Genomic DNA, 21,043 nt, shown 5'->3' on the forward strand with positions numbered 1-21,043 from the left:
ATAGAAGTTGGCCATGATAATAGAAACCTAGCCAGACTCATTAGGACAAGGTATTCCAAAAGCACCATGCTCATTTTGGCCTTGAACTTCTAGAGGACACTGAATCAGGTCGCCTCATAGGGGCTTAAAGTAGAAGTTTCTTGCCCCCTCAGGCTTAACAAAAATATACTGTGGAAAGAACCAAGACCTAACTTGAACATCAAAGTCTGTTCCCAGAGCTCAGATCTTAGCATCCAAATAGGAAGATATAAGCAAAGAAATGGACTGTGTATAATATGATTCCCATGACCACCTGATTGAGAAAATAGGACTTAAATTTCACAATAAACAACTATCTTCTCTGTTGAACTTTGAATAGGAATAATCTCATTAGTTCAGTGCATCATGCAAGTGCCATTGCTCTGATTAGATACCTTAACTCTGTCCCTCAAGTTTTGCCCAAATACAAATGCTTGCTGTGCAATTTGCTTTTTTCTCTCACAGGTCTCATCCTCGGAAGTATTGCTAGACTCATTTTTCTGGGGGTCTTTCTCCTAAAAAAAGGAAGTGACATTAGCAGAGACAAACGAGATCAGCAACTTAACACCATCTCATTTAAGCTGCAATTCTCATTTTGATCAAATGGGCATATGGGTCAGCTGTGGTCACAGCCTACCTCCAAGGCCCCTGAAGCAGCACTCCAGTAAGGGGGGAAGGGCTGGGAGGGGAAAGGGGGGGAGGAGGTGCAGCTAGTTCAATGAGTAATTTGCATGCTGCAGTACCCAAACAAAGTTAACAGGATTTAAGTATTACAGAAAGCCATGGTATCCAGAGCAAGAAAGTTTACTCGCTATCCTGGTCAGAACACATCTAGAGTGTTTAACTACAAGAACCACATTTTAGGAAGGACTGGAATACTTCCAAAGGATAAGAAGTTCATCACAGAAGATAGGAGTTCATCACAAATAGCAAATAGCTTAATGAACGAAGACAGTTTAACTTGGAAAAGAGTTGAAAAGCTTTCTAAGTATTTGAAATGCTATAATATTGAAGAAGATTTAGGATTGTTCTGCTTGGCTCCTCAAGAGAAAAACAGATTTCAGCCAGGTACTGAGGTTTAAATATTTATTGCATTAGTACACTGCAGCCTATTAGTTTTATAATAGCAAACAAGAACTAAAAAACCTAAACATAAGTAACAACCAATTATGAGGAATTAATTACCTCTATATATTCCTGTTTGTTGATGGTTTTGTGCCAATTACATGAAGCCCTAGAGCACTGTTGAGACCTTCCCAATGAGCTCCTTGGCATAAATACATTTAGCCTTGCATTCTACAAGGAATACCACACATGGCTAAAGAGAAGGCTATGGAACTAGATCAGACTTTGTTGATGCCTCAGGTGACATTATAGATAATGGACAGAAGCTAGCTTAAAAGAGGAAAAGAAATGGCTAAGATTTCATTTGGGAAATTGTGCCATGCTTCTATGATCTTGAACTACAACCCGATGTAAAAATCTCATCTTAATGTCAAAATGAATCTCATAATGCAATATAGTTAGAACTCATACATTATGATCTAAAACAAAGCAAAACAAAAACAACTCCAAGCAACCCAATAAATAATGAAAAGACACTGCAGGTAAAGGTAATAAGCAGACTTCAACATACTGCCAATAATGTAGCACAAAAAACATAAAAGATGAGCCAAAAAAATGTAACTCAGTCACATAAAAGGGGCAAGAAATGATCAGTTTGTGCATTGCATTGGAATATGAAAGAGAAAAGCCTTTAACACTCTTTAACATTTACAGAAGAGCATAAAGAAGTGACGAATGTTACATAAACTGAAATCTGGATTAGTGGAGGCAGTACCCACATTATCCACTAAAGAACTGTAGATAAGTTTAGTAAATAGAGGACAAAAGCAAGTCTCAAGAAAACTGGATGGTAGAGAACTCATTGAACAGAACAGACTTATTTCTGTCTCCATTTTTTGGGGGTAAAAGTGTTAAATCACAAACAGGATTATTCTCTAGAAAAGCAAGTCCAGCCTTTCTCAGCACTGTATAGCTATTTCCCCCCTCACTTCCTGAAATTTTTCAAATCTAGCAAAGAATAACGTGTTGGATTTATTCCATTTAACATTCCCTGTCATCTTTGGCTACACTGTGAGTACAGAGGCAGCAGTGTGGTATAGCAAAGAGAGCAAAATTTCTGAAGAGGCCTAGAATGTATGCTTCTTCCTCACTCCTTGAGTCCATTTCTCTGGGACTCATTCTTCTTCTGTAAAGTGGGAGAGAGGAAGAAGTTAGGGTAAGCTAGACAGACCCATCAAATCCCTCCTAGCTCTAAATCCTATGAAATCCATAAAAATAAAGGATGTCGACTGTCAACTTTACATCAACATAATCATGAAAAGTGTGGTAATCTTTATTTCAGGGCCCAGTAGCATAGACTCAGCAGCATAATATAAAAAATTAATTAGCAAGATTCATATAAGTCAAATCAACACCAACAAGGAATACAGAAATCAGCTATTGGGATTGCTAACTAAAACCAAGGTCTGGCATACATTCAAATTGACAAATCACTTTTAACGCTGAAATTGCTCACCATAAAAAATTGTTGGTTTAAAAGTCAACATTTGTTTTCATTTGTATCCATGCTGTTTGCTTTGGAATTTCAACATCAGGTTCCTAGCCCATCCTCCATTTTGAGATCACTTTGTCTGTAGGGCATCAGCAAGACATATAAGTTGCTAAAGTACCTCCACTAGAAGTTAGGGGACTCATGAGACACCATGGACGGAGGGTATCTTGGTTGGTCACACCAAGAACATGACAGATTATGCACAATTCTGAATATTAATTCCTAATAGGAGTGCTGGAGAAGGACAGGATAGGACAGAGACAAGACAGAGAATATATTATATGGGGATATGAAAGATGGAAAAAGGTTGGGGGTGGGGAAAGCCTGGGGAAACTAAAAGACAAGAAGGATGCCAGAATTCTAGGATATGTAGAAGAGAAAGAAAAGTAGTAAGTCCATAAGAATAAGATTAGTGTAGCTAGAAATTTGTAAGCTATGTCACATGAGAAAAGATTAAAGACTTAAGAGTATTTAAGTGTAGTAAAAAAGAAAACTTAAGGCAGACAAGACTGTGGTCTTCATGTACTCTATGGCAGTCATATAGGAGAAAGAATCCTTCTCTGTGGCTCGATATTAAAGAATGAATATTAATCAGAAGAATGGAAGCAGATTTTGGCTGAATGTAAGGAAGCACTCTACACAACTTAAGCTAAATGGAACAGGCTGATTCAAGAAATGATCCCCTGTCACAAGCAATATTCACAAAGTAGCTGTGTTATGTGAGAAAGACTACAGAAGACGTTAGATGTGGACGATCCTTAAGATCTCTTTCAACTTTAAAATAATTTTAACATTATTTAATATAACTATCAAGATTTCTAAGAAGCAACATGTTGTGGAAATGATTTTAGCAATTCAACCAAGTATGTTCAGATGGTAATGGCTTTCAGGGATTATATAGGAAATAGTTTAATTTTTAAATAGGTGTTAATGGTATTTGTGATACCTGTTTACAGGTCTTAGATGCCAGTAGAGTCTCAGAAAAAGAACAAAAGGGCCAGCTTTTCTTTCTGTATGTGTAAGACCATGTAACATTGATCTCATAAAAATATTTGACAAGCTTAAAAGCCCCACTAAAAGCAACTTATTTTAGAAATTATTTAAAAATCATTTGACATTTCCTCTACTGAGAAATAAAAGAAAGACAATCCTAATATCCTCAGAAGAAGACCAAGTTGGTTTTTTTGAAGAATGGTGAAATGGGGTAACGTAAATTTCTACACTCAGGTTAAAAAAAACCAAGTCCCTAAGTATAAGACAAGGGGACTGTAGCTAGAAAGCATTTTATGGAAAAGGACCTTAGAGGTTTAAGTAGCTTATGAGCCAACAGGGTGACAGTAGCAAAAAAAGAGCCAAGGCTGTTTTGAACTGCATTTGGCACTGCCCTATCCAGAATAAGTGGTTTGCTGTTCTCTGCATGGACCAGGCAGCCTCTGCAGCACTGTGTTCAATTCTCGGTCACACATAGAAGGACACTGGTGAGTTAGAATGAACACATAAGAAAAGTGGCCAGGAAGGTAAGGAGACAGAAAAGTAAGCCCAGTTAGAAGTGGTAATAGAGACTCAGGACAAGGAGCCTAGAAAATGAAATACTTATGGAAACTAGGATCTCTTTTTAATTACTGAAAGGGCTATTATATGTAAAAATGGCAAAAATATGTTTTGCTTGATCCCAGAGGGCAGAAGAAGCTCTCTGGATTTGCAAAAAGGTAGATTCAAGCTTGAGTTTTCTTCCAGTTCTGATAATGAATAAATTCTCTTTTAGGCTGACTCTAAATATAAATTTCCCTACTTAAAAGGTCAGAAATATATCTATATTTATCCACACACAGTTCTTTCTGTAGTATTGACCATAGAAGCAGGGAAGGAAGAAATTTTATCACATAAAATGGTTGAACATATTTCACTTGATTGTCCATTTCTCTCTCTCAGTTCACCTAGGTCAGTGAACAAGTATCATGTAGTGATCACAGAAATGCTGAATTAGGCATCATCATGAGGTGATAACTGTACCTACCAAATGAAAAACTAAAAAAAGCACTGCTCTTTTCTGATCAATTCTCAGTTTGGTCATAGTGGAATGATAAATTATATTGACTGGGATAGCTTTTCAGTTAATTGCAATTCCCTTGTTCTCATTTTGCTTTCCCCTAAACCCTATGTGTTAAGAAATACAACATAAGAAAAAACAAAAGATTTTAGGCTTTACATGATTAATGCTATTGGTGCTCTCATGACTTTTCACAGATGACTGATTAATTTTATATACGAAAACTCTTAAAATAGTCCAGAATTTGAAACTGCTAAAAACCCTAGGGTTTTATGAAATTAACACGGTCTAGGAAACACTCATGCTTTAGTTTGGGCTGAGACACCAAATCCTGCTTACCTTGTCAGCAGAGTCAGAAGAACTTTTCAGTGCACTATTATTTATTGATTCAGATGGAGCTGCTCCTAGGCAGTCTGAGGGTACATTAACACCATTGGTGCCACTGTTAGGAACTATGACAAGAAGGAAACAACCAGAGAGTTAGAGTAATATATCTACAACCAATTTTTCTAAGTAATAATAAAAACTTCAGGGAAAATCTTTTTTCATTTAAAACACATTTTTAATTTCTTAATATTGAAACCCCAAAATCTGTTTCTGTACTTCTTGGGGGAAGGACAATTTCAAAATTACATTCAATTATTCTCAGAAAATAAAAAACAAAAACAAAAATTTACATCAATCAGTAAAAGTTTACATTCACTGTGCTTTCAGACAACTCATTAAGCTTCCATATTCTAGAAGATCGGGTTTGCTAATAGATGAAAACTAAATGTTCCACAATGGATTGATGGATGAATCAAAAGCATGCATCAAGGCTCTAAGAGAAAGAAGCAGTATTAAGCTATTTACCCTGAATCTACCAGCAATACATCTGACTCCCAGAAACAAACAATGGCATGGCAAGGAAAAGAGAAAAAGTGAAGGAAAAAAGAAGAGGAGAAAGTACATGTGGAGCCATTGGGCACCAGCCAGACCAGATAGTTTGCCCTTGCTAGGAATTCAAATCACAAAATTCTTTCTGTTGAGTTAACAATTGGGAGAGAACAGTTCAGGGCAGGTGGTAACCAACCACTCCAAAGGAACATGGTAATTGCTCTTCTGCTAAGAGCTATTTACTATTTGGGAATTTTTCCACAACGATGTAGGAGATGTAAAAGAAAGAACATAGAACAATGTATTTTTTTCCTTAAGCTAGGAGAAAGAAATTAACATTAAGAAACCTAGGCTTTGTCTTCCTATAACCCCTCCAATATTAAAAAATCTTATCTTTTATCATCCTTGTCAATTTGTCAGATATCAGGTAAATTTTCAGATTAAAAAAATGTTCATTTATCATTATTTTTTTTGGTAGGATGTTTCATGTGGTTGCTAATACTTTGCAATAACATTGAGAACTATTTACAGAGCAGTGTGAGCACTTCTTTATGGAGAAAGTCTTTGTTTTTGTTAAGTTACCTATAATTCTTGTGTTATCAGACTATTATCAGAGGCATTTAATGCAAAGATTTTCCCCAATCAATTGTTTCCTTGCTTATCCTTATCACTCCATATATCCAGTCAGTTGCCAAATTTTATTCTTTCTACCTTCATACCATATTCTTGCATATATCTCCTCCCCACTCACAAACGCTATGGTAGGGCAGTTCCTTAAAAACTCTTGCACGAATTATTGCCATAGCTTTTTGGTCTCCCTGACTCAAAACTCTTCCAATTCCAGTCTATTCTCAATTCAGTTTCTAAAGTAAATTTCCTAAAGAGGAGGAGGTTTGATCACATCATCTATTTTTTAAAAATATCCTATTAACTCCAGATTCAAAATATTAAATGTTCTGGTTTTTAAGGAGGGGAAAAGAATGAGAATTTATATAATACCTACAATGTTCCAGGCATTGGACTAAAAAAGCACTTTACAAATATTATTTCATTTGATCCTCACAATAACCCTGGGTGTTGTTATCCCCATTTTACAGTAAAGGAAACCAAACCAGGCAGAGACCAAGTGACTTGCCCATGGTCACACAACTAGTTAAGCATCTGAAGTCCCATTTGAACTCAGGTCTTCCAGGTATTCTATCCATTGTGCCATCAGCTGTCTAAAAAAAAATACAACCCTTCACAATCTTGTCCTTTTTAGCTTTCTAATATTCTTATACTTTATTTCATTATCTAATAACATTTGCCTTTTTGCTATTTCTCACAGAAGCTCCATCTCTATAGACTCCATGCTTTTGTATTGACTATTCATCATCCCTGGAATGCTCTTTTTCTTCACTTCTGCCTTTCTTGAAGTCTCAGCTCAAATCCCAACCTCTGTAGGAGGCCTTTTCTGTCATTTCCTTCCCATCCTCCCCTCTAGTTCCTTCCCTCTTCATTTAATTCTGTATATATCCTGTATGTTTACTTAAGTTTGTATGTTATCTCTGCCTCTATAGGGGAACCTCTTATTTTCCAATATTTTAAAGATATGAACGTAATAATCATAGCACGCATCTGTTTTGAGTTTATTGAGGTATATGGCATAAGATTAAAAAAAAGAACTAATTTCTACCAAACCTTTTCTAGCAATTCTTGTAAAAAATGGGAGTTCTTCCCACAGTTAATTTATATTTTGAGGCTTGTCAAATAAATTGAGTTCAATTATTTCAGATTTTCCTAAAGGTCTGGTATCTAACATGGAGATGGAACTAAATATATAATATACCCAGTAAGTGTTTAAAGGAGTTGAACAAATAGTTCTCAAAAGAATTGCAAGCTATTAACAGTCATATGAAAAAAAGACTATTACAAAATACAATAAAAATGCTGAAAATAAAAACTGAAATTGCATCTCACATATAGTAAAATAGAAATAGTCTACCATCTATGTAAATGAAAACAAAATACTAAATCAAAACAATGCTGTAAAATTATAATGATCAAGTTCAATCTCAAACACGAGATTTATGTGGGAAGACACTTGTCCCACTGCCCTTCTTTGTAGAGATAGGGATCCTTGGATGAGGTGCACTGTATACATTATTACAGTCAGACTTTTTAAATGTGATGGTTTATTAAATAACCCTAGTGCTTCTCCCTTTTATTTATTCTTTGTTATAGGCAATACGAAAACAAAAGTTTTAGTTAAAAACGGATTTTTAAGAGCTCCAGGACTAAATAAAAACAGCTAAAAAAAAGCCCACAAGTACAGTTTTAATTAAATTGAGAAATCTCTTTACATAATACAATCAAGCCCAAACACTGACCTGTTTGTGGGAGTGCCTTTGGCTGGGGAGCTTGTAATACTGCTGGGCGCAGAACACTTCGCTGCTGTTCCTTAGGTTTCTGGCTCGGTAGACCTAAAAAAGGAAGCAAACTTCCAGGACTCAGATTATAATGCAAAATTCATCATCTCAAATTTCTAGACAACTGAAAAAAAATTAACTTCTACAAGCTTTAAAAATACTTGATGAATGCTACACTTGGTAGATAAGTCGCAACTTTCCTTTCTATTGATCTCAGCTAATTTCTAACTTTTTGTCTTAATATTTTTCAGGAACAAGGAAGCAAATGTCTTTATCTAGTTTATCTGGTTCTGCTTGGAAATAAACTAGTCATCAAGAATTCAAATAAGGACATACAACATATTCTACTCAAGATCCAAGATGAACAGAAAACACTGAATTCTAAACATGAGTAGCCAACAGGAAGTCAGGAACATCTAAATTAATCTGACTAGATCTTAATACAATGAAAGGTTCAAATTTGAACTCAAGACACTTTTTTGGCTCTGTAACCTTGGACAAGTTACTTATCCCTGCTGAAATGAGTAAAAACAAAGGTAACAAAGATAGCTTAAGTAATAGAAATAGAGAAACAGAAGTAAAAACCTCAAATCTAGACAACAAGATTCACTAGATTCAACAATGGTATTCACAAGTCTTGCTACTGATAGAAAGGAAAAGACTTGTGCTTTTTTTGTATAAATGCTTTATATTACCATAACAGCACAAAATCTAAGAAATTAAAACATCCTGAAAATATGCAAGGAGAATAAACATGGGAAAATGAGAATTTTCCTAGGGCAAAATGATATACTTCTAACAAAAACATGTGGGGGAGGGGGGGAGCAGCTGGCTGACTCAGGAGATAAGAGTGCTAATCCTGGAGTTGGGAGGTCGTAGGTTTAAAACTGGCCTCAGTTATGTCCTTGCTATGTGACCCTGGGCAAGTCACTTAACTTCATTTATCTAGCCTTTATCACTCTTCTGCCTTGGAACCAATACTTCGTACCAATCTAAGACAGAAGGTCAGGGTTGAAAAACAAATAGACATGTTTATGGTAACAAAATGAACACTTGTTATATATAAGTTTGGTTACAGTACTGGTGAGTATCAAAGCGTCATTTGGGAGGAGAAATGTTCATTATACTTGTAGGTACTGATATAATACACACATATGAATGAGCAATAAATGGAGCAGAAGATGATCTTGTTTAAATCAACATATTAAAACTGATGTTAAAACTTTGTTTCTTTACAAATGACAAAGCCAGGTCAACAGAAATTTCAATATAGCTTTAGATTTGTAAAATGTGAAATTATATCACATAGGAGGAATTATATTGCTGTTAAAGGTTAATTGATATCAAAATAAAATGGAGATCTAAAGCATTAAGTTAAAAACATGGCCTCTTGTGAAATATAGACCCATTACATGCTTCATTGGCAGTTGCATTTATCTAAGAAATATAAGCAAGGTGCTGAAAGAAGTTTTTAAGGTTGTTACAAGAGTAATCGACTTTACAAAAAAAGTCTGTTATAAAGAACAAAAATTACAAAATTATTTGATTATACAGAGGCAAAGCACAGAGTACATCTATATTACGGGGAAATATACTAGTTTTCTTGTAACAAAGTATTTTGAGTGGTGCTTTGAAATAAAAGGAAAATAATATAAATAAAATAAAATAAAATAAAAGTCACCTTTTCTAGTGATAAAAAATATGAAACAAATTCATTCCTCTCAAGAAAAATGTACCTACTGAAACTTCTGTATTTGGTAGATATTTGTGGAGAAACACAATACTCTAAAAAAACCATGGCAAAGTTTTAAAATACATGATCTGATGAATAAAAAGTAACTAGCATTCATTTCCCAAAAGGTCAATCACTCAATTCTAATTACTCTTTTCTTTTTCAACGACTCCTCAAAATCTTATTTTGCCTTCATGTTAGCCATGACAAAAAATTCCGTTCCACTAAAATAAGATGCTCTAAGCATTTAGTAAACTCTTACTATATGCCAGACACTGTGCCAAATGACTGGGGATAGGAAGAAAAGCACAAAACGCAACAATCAACCAAAAATACCCAACAACAAAACAAATAAACAAAAGTAGCCTTTGCCCTCAAGTAGCTTATATTGCAATGAGGGAGACAACATGTAAATAATACATAAATAGACAATAAGAGTAGAAAGTAATGAAAGAAGGAGGAGGGGGGGAGACACACACTGGGGAAAGATTTGCAGGTGGTTAGATTTAAGCTGTCTTGAAGGAAACAAAAAAAACGAAGAGGAAATACTAATGGAGGTTGAAGGAAGAAAAAGGGAGAGGACCAATCAAAGTAAAGGTACAGCATGGGAGATGCTGTGTGTGAGTTAATGGGCTAATATAGTTAAAATGTAGCCCATAAGGAAAGGAATAAAATGCAAGAAATAAGACCAATGTATAATATTTGTGCCACAATGGGTTCCTTATTCATTCCTATATAGAAACATAAGAAACAAATAAGAAACATTCTTGAAAATGAGAATCACTTCTATAGACTAGTCAAATGATTAAGTAGGTCTTTACTTTCTTATACAAGGTGGCCCAAAAATCTTAGTGCAACTTTCATCTTTAGTAATAAGAACTGAGAACCACCTGGAAATTTATTTCAAACAATTTGGTTCAATTTTTAAAAAAAATATACTAGTGAGTTTTGAAAGCTAGGGATCTTCAGAGGACAAGTCAGATAGAAGAGAAATCTGTCCATTACTTCCCAAACTATAGCGGCCTAACAGTCAACACAGGGATCCATTATCTTCTCCAAAGAACTCCAGTGCCCCTCATTATGCCAGCTCACTTAACTAGGTGTTAGGTAGTTTAGAAACTTCAAAACATCAAAGGTTAGGAATTTGATTAATAGGTAGTCCAAAGACTACCACATAGCACATTCTTTCCACATCTTCAGGCAGTGTCATGGCAAAAATCCATTTAGGTCAGACTATGAAATCTTCCCTGGCTGTTAGGATGTATCAGAGCTTTTGCTCTATTTGTACAGCCTTTGAAATCTCAGGGCCACCTCCATGTCATGAAGAAGTAGTGAAGGAGAAAACACAAAGAAAATAATCTAAAAATGTTAAAAGCTTAAATTAATATTTTGTTTTTCAGCACTTCTGACTTTTAAAATAGGGCTGATAATGTCTTTTGGACCATAAATCCCTCCCCATACCAGCTTTTTTTGGGGGGGGGGGGGGAGGGGGGTGATGAACACTCAGAAGCATATCCCAATAAAATTCCTGACAATGAGATATACATATAATGCCTTAAATGGAAGCACTGTTCTACCTCCTGTGAAGTAGAATGGCCACCTGGATCAATCAACATCAATATCTTTCACCTCACTTTGTACCTATATTCTATTCAACTTCTACTCTTCAAATCACTTTTCCAGTATTCCACTGTCAAATAACAAGGACAATTTTAAAAGTAGAGGATATGTCCCAAATTCTTTAGCAACTTTTCTGTAGAGGAAGACTCTGAAAATTTAACAAGTTGCTTACCTTTCTTTTCCCAAGAAAGAAAAAAATAAAAAATAAAAGGTTGAACATACCTGCACTGGGTGCCTGACCATGGATAAGTGTGGGAGGCTTCAGTCGGAATCCACTGCTCTTTTCCTCTAGAAGTACAATACAAAAGGTAAGAAAGCAGGCCTTCGGCTGGATGTCTAAGCCAGAGATGCAGCAGGGCAAAGAAAATGAGGGCTGCTGGTCCAGCAGTCAATGAGGGAAGCCCAAAGAAGTAAGGTAAAGACCTCAAAAGACCTGAATTAAAACAAAATGGAAGAATCCCCCCCCCCCCCACCCCAAGTAAGAGCTACAGAGCTGCTGAAATGGGTATGTTTTGTAGACATTACTAATGGACAATACTGATTCAATGTCTCAGGAAGTGGGTAGGCGTTGGACAACACAACAGTAAATTGGATGAGGGCTAAGAGAAGTGTAAACAGGAAAGTTACTGCAGAAAAAGACATACTTTCTTTAAGGAGCAAAATTTCAGGTTAACCAACCATTGTTATAACTATTGAAATTCCAAAGCGTTATACTAACTCCCATCCCTACCCTACTCAGGTAGAAATGCTTTAGACGGAAAAATGTTTAACCACACACTAACACCCCGAGACAGACACGGAGACATGGAGAGACAGACACAATACATAAGTCAGGCAGAAAGGGAGAACACAAAGAAGACCTAAAAATAAAGATCTTATCATAGACCTGTTTTCACTATGGGAAAGGATGGATTGCTCCAAAACATCACCATGCCTGAACTGCTAAGTTCTCCCCTCCCAATTTCCTCTCCATATAAGTTTCTACAGGGCAAGAACAGTCTTAACTGTACTTATATCCCATAGTAAGTGCTTAATATATTTTTTATCTAGGATTTTTTGAGTGTGTGTTTGTGCATGCATGTGTGTGTGTTATGGACTCCCTTTGGAGTCTGGTGATGCCAGATTTAAATTTTTTTTTTTAATTTAAAATAATTGACAGAAACACTAAATTTCAATTTGAAGTCAGCGAAAATTAAAAGAAAAAGATGCAATTTGTTCCTTATTCAAGTTCATGTCCAGGTTAAGTTTCATTTCATATGTCCTTTCATGGCCCCTCCCCCCCAATCCCTCTCATTCATGAGATGAAAGGAGCTCCAAAAATCATTTGAATGGGCCACCTCAATAAGAAACCCTTTCTGTAATGTCCAACATAAACTGCTTTTTGTCTGATCACAGAAAAATCCCTAAGCATTTGTTCATAAGAGCAAATAGACTAGGGAAGCTCACCTGGTTCTGAGTCAGAATTGCCTGTAGATGGTTCACAGAAGGTTGATGGCATAAAAACATTGTTTTTTGATACTGTCATCAAGGTGGTATGGGGGAAGGAAGGGGAAGAATGGGAGGAAATAAAAAAGCATGAGTAAAAGGGAAGACACACACCCAAGATCATTTCTGTCAAGTATCAACTTTCAAAATACAAATGTGTGATTTCTAGTCATGGAATTCTTGTATCATGGACCAGACACTTAAAAACTCACAATAAAAACCTTTTAAAATCACGTATTCATGTGGATATCTTTACAGTGAAAATTTGGGACACTATCAACATTTATTTCACATATTATAGTCAACTCTTTACATTACTCGAGTTGGTAATCTACCCTACCCAATGTAGTAATTCTCTATACAACATTAACAAGTGACCACCTAGCCTCTAACTCTGGGGAAGTTTACTGTCCCATTCCCTTATTACAAAGTTCTGATTGGTAAAAAGGTTTTTCCTTCCAATAATCCCAAATATGCTTCCCTGTAATTTCTAGTCATTGATTTTCTTTCTACCCTTTGGGAATACCCAGAACAAATCCAATCCCTCAGTCCTTTTGACAGGCCTTCAAACAGATGAAGATGGCATTCATCCCAGCCCCACTTCTAACAGTCAAAACATCTCTAGGTTTAAAATGCCCAATTCCCAATACCATCTCATTGGATATTGTTTCATATTCCTACATTAACCTCATGGCCTAATCCAGCTTGTCAACATCCATCTTGAAATGTGGTACTCAGAGCTGAACATGAAATCCTCTGTTCAGATATATTCTAAGTGGGGCAAAATACAGTGGGAATTTTTATCTTACATTCTGGTTCTCTTTTTCCTGGAGTTCACACTGTCAGGTTTTAACTATTTAGATATTTTTTCTAGGGAAAGGAAAGGAAGCTATAGGCTAAAATAAGGTTTTGAAATTATAGCCAGCTCTTGATTATTCTTGCATCACAGATTTTTACTTTCAGATTAGCTGCCAATCACCAGGCTTTCCAGATGCCCCCTACCACAATTAATTGAAGCATTCATTGAGATAGGAAACCAATTCCAACATTGGTGTAAGCAAAATACTACTTAGCTGTTACCACAGGGCTGTGATTATTAGTTTCTGCAAAGAGAAATCACAATATGGGATTCCCTATACTAAAAAAGGTTGCTATCAAAAGAAGTATAAATTTAGATCTGGAAAGAGCTGAGGTCAAGCTATTTATCACTTAGTAAATAAGTCCTAGGGAGCTGCCTGATGAAATAATTAAGTGATTTGACCAGCATCACACAGGAAGTAGCAGAGATAAGATTTAAACATATTCTTTACCTCCTCCTACTCCTTTGCAAAGGGATTGGTTGAAGGATAGATTGTCCACAGATGTGAAACACTGCATATATTGTCAGATTCTTTTAAAATATTTTTATTGGAGACACTGTATCTGTCCATATATAAATATTGCCTCTTTATAATATACAATACATTTACAATATACAATAATATTGCTCATATATGAATATTGTATATAAAGCATTTGATGACATAAAAACAAAATGTCAATGTGTATGTATGTACACACACAAGCACACGTGCACACATACAAATGGATGCACGCATGTCTTCCTGACTCTAAGCCCAAGCTTCTATTCATTATACCAAAGGTGCATCATTTTTCACTTGCCCAGTCTCATCTGATCTCCGAAGTTAAACAGGATTGGGTCTGTTTGGTGTCTAGATGGGAGATATGCAGTGATTGCAATAAAGTTAAAATGCCTATCAAATCTGAAATTTCTATTTTTAATTATCCATGCCATTAATCTCCTTCTTTTCTACAGGTATTCAAGAGCTGAATGCTTTTTTTAAAGTGCCATGTATGAGGGAAGAGTACTTAGCAAAAGAGGATACAGGATTTAGAACTGGCAAGGACCTTAGAAATCATCTAATCTTCATCATTTTATAGATGAGGAAGACGAATATCAGAAAGCTTAGGTATCTTTACCAAGGTCAGATAAGTAGTAGTCAGGATTTGAACCCAGGTCCTCTGACTCCAAAACTGTCAATTTTACTGCTTAAGGTCATCCTTTCAAGGAAATAGCCAAAATCCAGGGCTTTTCCCCTTGTGCCACACTACCCTGGTTAAAGATGCCTAGAGGGCCTCAACATGACAGACATTTCCCTGAATTCAGTATGCCTATGTTCTGCTGGTAGGTTCACTGGATAAATAGAAAGTGAAAAACTATATCCTTAAAATTAATGATAATAAAATTTATAAGTGAAATATAAGAAAATAAACCAGTGTTTCTATAAATATTTAGCAAACCACAGATGCAGAGGCCAGGGGAATAGTGATAGATACAATGATATTAAAAGAAATACATGACAACTTAATCCAAAACTCCCATGGCTGCTCCCTTGCTCCAGGATAAAGTTCAAACTTCTTAAATTTAGCATTCAAGGCCCTCCTCAAGCCTTACTTTTCAGTCACTTAAATCTCCTATGACTTTCCTATAAGATTCCTCTTTTTTCCAACCAGACTTTGATACCTTGTTTCCTGTGCCATTTGCTCTGCTCATGATGTGTTCTCCCCTGGCAATGCCCTCTTCCTTCCTCTCCATATATATCCCAAACTTTAATATTCAGCCCATTTATCCTTCATTAAGTCAGTGATCTTTCCTTGCATGGAACTCCAAACATACATGAGGATAAGACAGCATGTTACAAAGTGGACTGTGATCTTAATGTAAGTTTTTGTGTCTTCTTCTTATCTTTCCAGGTAAACTATAAGCTCAGGGATAGGGACCTTATTCTTATTCTTTGTATATTACTGCTTGTATTCATAGTGGGCTCAAAAATACTACTGTTATGTTCAGATTTAAATTTAGATAGGACATCTTGAAGATCATCAACACCTTTATTTTGTGGAGGAGCAAGTTAGGCCTCCTAAAAGTAGTGTGTTAAAGTTCCATAAGTAGAAGTTAGTAAGTAGTAGATGTGGGAGCAGAACCCATATTTTCAAACTCCCAAATGCAACGTTCCCTGCATTACACAGTGCTACCTGTGTTACATGGCATAGACACTCAACCCTACATGTTTTGGTCACTCTGATTAACAATCCCTAAAACCTATGGCCAAGGGTGATTGTTGTATAGATGATAGTGTGACTTAATGTGACCAACATAGACTGAATGACCCTTTTCAACCCCACCTTCTCCAATGTAGACCAGCCATCAATGAACTATTACTTCTCCATTTCCAAGAAAGTTTGGGGAAATCACACTGTTTCATGTCCTTTTATTTCACTACATGCCAGATAGATGACATTTAACATTATACTTCAGGAAGTTATATAATCTCTTGCAATTTCTGATGGAAGTTATATATTAATTCTTTCTTGTTTATACACTATCTGGGTAGCAAATAAATCATGGCTATTACATAGGGAGGAAGGAGGGTAGAAAAGAAAGGGTGTAGGTAAGAAGACAAGAATAAATATATCATGTCATTTTCTAGAATAATGATAAAATTTTTACCTGACTGAGATGGAGGAAACTGAGTTAAAGAAGAAGTCCTTTCCCGTTTCACAGGAGGACAATAATTTCCATCTTCTCGATCAGAATCTGCGGAGGATAATGGGAAAGGGTAAATATATATAAAGTTGCTCCCCTCTATAGATACTAACACATCCAATACCTGGCAGATTTCCTCACCTTCTCCATCTTCTGGACTTGAACCATCAGCTGACCTCTGAAACAAAAGCATAACAGATGGTAAAACAAATCTGGCCTAATAATTTAAGTCTGAAAATGAATCAAAACTTACTACACTAGCAAGACCTACACTTAGATGATCATAATAATGAGATTTTTTTTTATCCAGCTTATGAAAGCATACCTACCTAGAGAACATTTATGAAATAATGATTAAATCTTTATAAAGTACATATAATGTTTTGCTAACTTGGTCCAAGAGGCCAAACATATGAAAACATCATGCTGACTATGGCCAAAATATTGCTATCTCTCCAACTGAGCACAGAGGTTGTATGAAAGGTATGAAATACTTAACAGAATAGGGATCTCTTATTCTGAGCCAAATCTTGAAAATCTATTCAACAAGTAAGAACTATGGGGCTTGCTTTTGGTACAAAGCATTAGAGTTCCAGCACCAAAAATCAAATATTATTGATTACTTCTTATGAATCCAAATAATTACCATAAGATATTACATAAGTAAAATAAGAATTTTCTTACTCTAACCCCACATCTTAGAATTAAGATACTAAAGTTGGCAATTAAAGTGTTTTAAAAGATATTTTTAATTCCCTGACAAAAGAAACTTTTCTCAAGAACGTCTAATCCAAGAACTTGAATTCTCTTAAATAAAGATTTATTAAGTGCCCAAGCACAAGATAATCCTTTAGAACTAATGCCTCCAGTGAGGTAACTGAAGTGATATCTACCATATTTTGACTAGACACAAGAAGAATGTTAAGCTTTCAAATAGTTAAGCAAATTACTTTCCCAAAACTAAAAATCATGTTTTCTTTAGTTGAACTAAGACTGGTTAATGAGGAATGACATGATAATGCAGACCTAAAACCTTGAAACACAGTAACTTTCCCATCTGACTTTAAAGACCTCTTTGAGAATGAGGCATCCAAACCAACAAAATGCCAAACTATATACTATAATGCTGAATACACAATACTGAACATAATGGGGGAAAAAAACCCCAAACAAACCCCAAAACAAAAACACCAAATAGCTAGCCATGTAACAAACTCTTTTCAACTGTGTTCACTACTTAAACAACTCTGCTCTTATTGAGAGCAGAATTCCTTTCAATGGTACAGAGTAAAACTCATCCTAGCTTTGTCATATTGAGATTCTTTCTCATGTTGTTTCATTTTTCTCCACAGAAGACCCCTCCAATGTGCAGGTAGTCTTCCTGAGTCAATTAATATGTAACTGGTATCAATACAGGCTACCAACCCTATTATCTCTCATTCATACTACATTACCACATCAGCTCTTTTCTCCATCATATGACCTCCAACTAAGTGATATGAAAAAAATCATCATTAAATATACTTCAAAGATTTCCATGTAAGACTGGTCAATTGGGGCTAGTAATGTAGGTCATGAGGAAAAAGTGACACTATTACTGTGACACCATTACTGTCAACAATAGAAGTCCTGGTTGCCAAATGAAAATACTAATTACCTCTTCTTGAGGGATTCAAAGTATTGCACTTTCATCTTCACAGAATAACAATCTTAGTGCTGGAAGAGTTCTAAAGAAGTCATCAAGCCCAACCTGTCCCTGACCATAGAGGTGCTCTATAACATACCAAAGCAGTAGACAAACAGTTTCTATTTCAAAATCTCCAATGATGAAGTCACCATCACTTCTCAAGGCAGTCCATCCTACCTGTGGGCAGTTCTGGCCTGCAATGAAATGGTTCTTTACATTAACATTTTTCCCTATTATAAGTTGTTCTCCCCTTAGAGGTCAAACTGATTAAGTCTAATCTTTCCTTCCACACAAAAGCTTATCAAATGATAGATAATCATGTAGTCTCTAATTTTTCTTTTATAGGTTAAAAATCTTTAGTCCTCCTCTGGAATATTTTCTAGCGCCTTTACTATCTAAGTCAACCTCCTCTGAATACACACCATTTGGTCAATATTATTCCTAAAATATGGTACAAAAAATAATATTTTATAGGATCATAGGAATTATAGCTAGAAAGGATCTTAAAAAGCCATTTATGCCAACCCCCTCATTTTATGGATGAGGAAACCAAGGCCTAGAATTCAGGTGAAGCATTTGGCCCAGCATGATATTGATAGGAAGTAGAGCTGGGATTTGAACTCATGACTCCTGGCTGAACTCTAGTTCTCTTTTCAATATAATCTGTTATCTGGGTCAAGATTTCTAGTGGTTCTTTCCTTTTTCAATCTAATCTTTAGTTCTGTGTACCTTCCCCACTCTATATATCTGACCAGGTCAGAATGTAATGGGACTATTGCCTATTTTGTTCTGGACATGATGTCCCTATTATTATAGCCTCATAGAAAGTTAAACTTCTTTGATAGTCATGTGCCACTGTTAACTCACTACATTGCAGTCCATCAAAACTCCCAGATAATCTTCACATGTCCAGTCATCTGAATACTTATAAAGTTGATTTTCAAAAATCAACTTTAATCATTTAGCCTTATCAAATTTATATTATTTGGCCCATTCTGAAAGAATGGGAAAATCCAAGTATTCAGCAGCAAAATCGATCTTCCTTAAAAGCTAAGGTCTGATGCCACTTTTCTCCCCCATTCAACAAATTCTAGTGGTTCCCTATTACCTTCAGGATCAAATATAAAATCCTCTGTTTGGCATTCAAATCTCCTTATGACCTTGCCTCACTCCTAACTTTTCCAATCTTCTTATACTTAACCACTGCCCACCTTGACTCCTAACCTCATGTATTCTACAATCTAGAGACACTGGCCTCTTCTTGTTCTTTGCACAAGACTTTCCATCTTCAAAGTACAGGCTTTTTCTCTGGCTGTCTCTAATGACTAGAATTCTCTTTCTCCTCATCTCTGCCTCTTGGTTTCCTTTATATCCCAGTTTAGCAATCCCACCTTCTGAAAGAAGTCCTTCCCTAAGTCCCCTTAATGTTAGTGCCTTCCTTCTGTTGATTAACTCCAAATTATTCTATATGTGGTCTGTTTGTATATAATGTTTATTTATTGCCTCCCCCATTAGACTATGAGCTCCATGATAGTAGACTGTCTTTTCTCCTTCTTTGTCTTCCCAAGTGCTTAGCATAGTATTTGGCAAGAGTAATTGATTAATAAATGTTTAGTGGCCAATGCTCATTTATGTTCTCTGTCTGTGCATCCAAATCAGTTTCCTTATCTATAAGATGAAGCTGTGTTGGATTAGCTAATTTCTAACATTGTCTCATTCTCTAGTTCTATAACTGTTAAAAGTCTGAAAGCAAACTCAAATTTAAATTGATTACATTTAATTCATCTTGAAAAACTAGTTCTCTTAAAACTTTGATGCCACAGTATCTTCCTTATAGTCAAATCAAAAGTGACAGATACAAGGTCAGAGGGGCTAGAATAATTGGATGAAAAGGTGAGGGAAGAGCCATATGCCCAGGAAGGAAGAGAGCAAGGAGAAAATAGAATGGGGAATACCTGGATGGGGGGATGACAGTAAGGTATATAAAATCCAGGCCTGAGTAGAGACCTTAGACTTTGGGAAAACTGTCAACCAGACAACAAGAATTTATTTAGTACCTACTATCTACAAGGCCCTGTGCTATTTGGTGTGGATTTTGTTGTTGATCTGTCACTTAGGAGTGTACAATTCTTCAGACCTCATGGACCATAGCTATTCATAAGGGTTTTTTTGTTGCAAATTTCCTTCTTCAGTAGATCCTTTTGTCAGATAATCAGAGATTAAGTGACTAGTCCAAGATCACCCAGCTAGATTGTATCTGAGGTCAAATTGGAACTCGTGTCTTTCTGACTCCAGGCACAGTACTCCAGCCACATAGTGGTCTCCTTTGTTCAATCAGTCAGTTGCTAGGGATACAAAGTCAAAACTAGCATTCAAGGAGCAACTAGATATGAGAAGTTCTGTAAAACCACTAAAAATATGTGTAATGATTTATTTGCAAAAGCACAGCACTTCTGCTATATTATCCTTTCAACTGTTACCTTAGTATCTAATTTCCTTTTTGAGGAAAAGACATTTAGTAAGTACATGTTCAAAGACATCTGGTCTTATTTTTCATACAATCAATAATGATCATTGTTATCATTATGATGATCACTGTGATTAATGATAGTATAGAATAAATAGCTATAAAAATAAATAAAAAACCTAACTTTTAATTAACTAAAATTAACCGAAGAAAAACTTAAAAAATGAAAATCACTGCAGACTCAGACCATTAAAACTCATGTTTTCCAATTTCAACTTGGCCTTTGTAAGTTCTTTTATTTTCTATCTATGGAGGAGAACATTCCCGACCTCCTCTCTGCTCAACCTCACAGTTCTAGCCCCTTCCTGATGCCCTCCTGGTTAGTGCATGCTACATTCTATTTCCCAAAAGATATTAAGACAATCTAAGTGAGCTTCTCCATCTTTATTCATATCTCTTCCATGTCTCCAGAAAGTACTTCCTTCTTTCTAAAACAAAATTAATTCAACATGTTAAATGTTTACTATGTGAAAGGC

At 35.8% G+C, this 21,043-nt stretch overlaps 1 protein-coding gene across 45 annotated transcripts in view; it reads right to left on the bottom strand.

Annotated features, from left to right (window-relative positions):
* Positions 1–21,043, bottom strand: part of RANBP3 (RAN binding protein 3) — an 83,428-nt gene that overhangs the window by 25,453 nt on the left and 36,932 nt on the right. For 21 of the 45 annotated variants that reach the window (XM_056822529.1, XM_007488981.3, XM_007488978.3 and 18 more), the window contains 7 exons: positions 16,495–16,531; positions 16,318–16,404; positions 12,768–12,839; positions 11,544–11,609; positions 7,931–8,023; positions 5,025–5,137; positions 414–533 (listed from right to left, as the gene is read on the bottom strand). In XM_056822529.1, coding sequence (XP_056678507.1) covers positions 414–533; positions 5,025–5,137; positions 7,931–8,023; positions 11,544–11,609; positions 12,768–12,839; positions 16,318–16,404; positions 16,495–16,531 — 588 coding nt within the window. The remainder of the gene's footprint in view (positions 1–413; positions 534–5,024; positions 5,138–7,930; positions 8,024–11,543; positions 11,610–12,767; positions 12,840–16,317; positions 16,405–16,494; positions 16,532–21,043) is intronic. The other 24 variants (XM_007488986.3, XM_007488985.3, XM_007488980.3 and 21 more) reach the window with 3 other exon arrangements.

The sequence above is a fragment of the Monodelphis domestica genome, chromosome 3, assembly GCF_027887165.1.
Source record: "Monodelphis domestica isolate mMonDom1 chromosome 3, mMonDom1.pri, whole genome shotgun sequence".
Taxonomy (NCBI): domain Eukaryota; kingdom Metazoa; phylum Chordata; class Mammalia; order Didelphimorphia; family Didelphidae; genus Monodelphis; species Monodelphis domestica.